General features: G+C 48.4%; 1 protein-coding gene across 1 annotated transcript in view; it reads left to right on the top strand.

Annotated features, from left to right (window-relative positions):
* The window catches only part of LOC143275027 (solute carrier family 23 member 2-like), a 32952-nt gene extending 31877 nt beyond the window's left edge, over positions 1-1075 (top strand). Inside the window, exon 11 of the mRNA XM_076579090.1 lies at positions 746-1075. Within this exon, the coding sequence (XP_076435205.1) occupies positions 746-1047 (302 nt within the window). The 3' untranslated portion in view covers positions 1048-1075. The remainder of the gene's footprint in view (positions 1-745) is intronic.
* The last annotated feature ends 2304 nt before the right edge of the window (positions 1076-3379 follow it).

Below are 3379 nucleotides of genomic sequence, written 5' to 3'. Positions count from 1 at the left end.
CACACACACACACACACACACACACACACACACACACATAAACACATGCACACATTTACTTTTACTAATGAATTTGCCGGAGGGCAACACTCTCGTTGCCATGGGTTCTTTTTCAGTGCGTCTGCACACGGGACCTCGGTTTATCCTCTCATCCGAGAGACTAGATGCTAAGTTCGATTTTCCAGTTAAATGTGGGAGAAAGGGCGAGAGCGGGATTCGAACCCACACCTTCACGGACTCTTTGTATTGGCGGCTAAGCGTCTTAACCATTCTACCACCTCCCTCCTGAACACACCAACCTCCCTCAAGCATTAAACCATTAGGAAAACCTCTTTGTCCTCCTCCTCATGCCAAACAACAGATCATTCTGACATGTATGTGAGAAAACTGTTGGTGCAATTTCAATTGAATACAGTGCAATACAATGCAGTTCAATACAGTTTCAGTTTGAGTTTCAATGAGGTCAAAGCGTGCCGAGTCGACAAAATAAAACAAATGCATTAAAACACAGCGAAGGGAAAAAATAGATAGAAGGCAAATGACTGAAATAATACAATACGATATCACACCATACAACACAATTTCATTCAGTAACATACAATATGTCTTCTCCATACAGACACTCTGAAGGGGGCGAAGGAAAAACAGACAGATGGCAAATGATTGAAATAATACAATACCATATCCTACCATAAAACTTATTTTCTTACAATAATATACAATGCAACATGTTTCCTCCCTACAGGCACACTGGAGGAGCGAGGTTTCCACACGTGGACCAGAGGTGAATCACCCAGTAAGGATCCGAACTCAAGCACCTTACAGCAAACCTACGACATTCCCTACGTGTCCGGATACCTCCGGAAGTTCTCGGCGTGTGCCTGCTTCCCGCTGTCGCCCTCCTATGAAGAAGCGACACCTACTTCCGGCCCTTGCGGATGCAGATTCGGGAAGGGACGTGACTCTCCTCGAGAAGACAGCCAGCCTGTTTATTCCAAGGTAGCGGACCGTACCGGGGACCTTGAAATGACCTTGACATTGACTTGAGATCGCCGTTCAGGAGAAACGGTCATTGTTGGGGAGAGGGATGGGTGTTTGTTGCTGAAAGCGGGCGTTGATTACTGCCGTTTCTGTGTACATTTTTCAGCTAATTCATTTGTATCTTCATCGCTGTTTAAAAAACAACAAAAAACCCACAAACCCATCTATTTAATTCAATGTATGCAGACGAGTGCAGGTTTTGGAAAACGGCTAGTGGCATCTTCATCTCTGAGATTTTTACGTATCGAAAATCGACCGTAAGAAATATTCGTGTTTTTTCCATACCTATTTTTGATTTTTTAATAGGATATAATCAGCGGCTTTTTGAAGGGTGGAGTCAGGGGTCAGATCGCTTGGATAGGAGGCACTGGATACTTTCTGTATCATTTCAGGTGATACCACGCGTCATAAGAAATACTAGCATGGGATAGAACCAGCGTAATATTCAAACATGACGTCACGGGAATCGTTTTTTTCTTTCTTTTTATTTTTTCTTCATGACTTCTTAGACCGGAGTAAATGCTATCTGCCTGCTCATGCGGTCTTAATTTTTGAGTCTGCGTGTGTTTGCGTGTAATCGTGAGAGTGGGGGAGAGAGAGAGAGGTGGTGGGGGAGATAGATAGAAAGATAGATAGATATATAGATACACACACACACACACACACACACACACACACACACAGAGTCAGGTGAATAGTCTAATCTCATAATACCAAAAATGATATGTACACGGAAAATCTACTCATGTTCTGTTCTGAGAAATTCATGGAAAGGGAATGTTTGTTTATTCAGTTAAAAGCCATCGCCTGTTACTGAAAGCAATGGGGATAGGGGTGGGGGCTGGGGGGGGGAGATGGAGGGGGGTGGCGAGGGGGGGAGGGGGAGAGGCGAGGGGGAAGGGGGAGGGGGAAGGATAAAACAAACAATAGAACAAGTCCAGAATTGACTGAGACGGAGATATGCAGACACAGACAGGCATACAGACATGCGCAGAGAGAGAGAGAGAGAGAGAGAGAGAGAGAGAGAGAGTTCACTGTTAGTCACTATCCAACCAGCCCGGATAGAACGCTATTGTCAAATCTCAGTTCAACCAGAGGCCTAGACGCTATAGGGAGTTCTAGTGTCAATGGTTCAACAACCCTCTTCTCCTTCTCTGCCATTCCGTCCCTCCGGCTTTGATTGGTCTTTTCGTATCACGTGACACCGCTGACGTTGATAACATTAATTATTTTGGAGGCATAGCAAGGGAGGGAATCGATTCCGGCAGAAATGAGTGGAGAGCTGGGTGACGTCCCCTTTCAAAGGCTGTAGAGACGGAGAGAAAGGGGCGCGCGCGCGCGCGCGTGTGTGTGTGTGTGTGTGTGTGTGTGTATACACACTAAACCGGCACTCCCACCGCTCCCTTCCGGGACTGGTGAGGCGGGTGGCTAGACACCCTTATGGAGATCCATAAAAGGGCGTCGGCTCAGGAGAGCCACCGACGGCCATCTAGCTCCACCGCGCTGTGTGCATGCCACACGCAGTTGGCCCCCGGGGTGTGTCTACCCATGCATGCGAAGTCTGGATCCGGCAGAATCTGCGGAAGAAACCAATCGGTTCAACGGAGAGGAAGGCGGTTACAGCAACGCACTGTGGAGTGCAGAGAGCAAGATGAGACACCGAAAGGATATCTTGGTCATCCACTGCATCCGTGCTCATCCTCCAGTCGTCTCGACCTAATCTTGCCACTGGAAATTGGTGGACCCGGACGAGAGAGTGAGGTCGACGTTGCGCAACTCCTCTTCACTTTAAACAAACTCATCGCGCAAGTCATCAGTCATCCTTTTCATCCTTCATCATTTCATCACCCCCAAGTCCTGTGGTGACAGGCGAGCGACGAAAAACAGGTGTGGGTACACTGGCAGTCACAGCCGCAGACCTGCATGCAGGCGGCTCAGGCCATAGGGTCGTTCTTCGTCGACAGGAGCAGCGATGGAGCTCGGCAGCCGTCTGAGCGTCTGAGCAGCCCTCTTTAGGAATGCACTGCTCACCTCCCTGGCATGAGGAAGGGGCTAGAAAAGGTGCCCTAAAAATTGCCTGCTCCATATCACCCTGGCCAGCATACCGCGGCTGGCGGGGACCCTACATCAGCGGTCGAAACAAAAAGAAAGAAAAGAAAAAAACAAGGATCGTGCCTCTCACCATTGGTGCTTGGAACATAAGGACTCTCCTGGACAGAGATAACGCGGACAGACCCCAAAGGAGAACGGCACTAGTTGCATCCGAACTCGCCAGATACAACATTGACATTGCAGCCTTGAGTGAGACTCGGCTTGCAGGCGAAGGCGAGCTCTGTGA

Source organism: Babylonia areolata, chromosome 29, assembly GCF_041734735.1.
Source record: "Babylonia areolata isolate BAREFJ2019XMU chromosome 29, ASM4173473v1, whole genome shotgun sequence".
NCBI classification, from domain to species: Eukaryota; Metazoa; Mollusca; class Gastropoda; order Neogastropoda; family Buccinidae; genus Babylonia; species Babylonia areolata.
The sequence above is the reverse complement of the archived record's forward strand: the minus strand, read 5'-3'. Positions and strand labels throughout refer to the sequence as shown.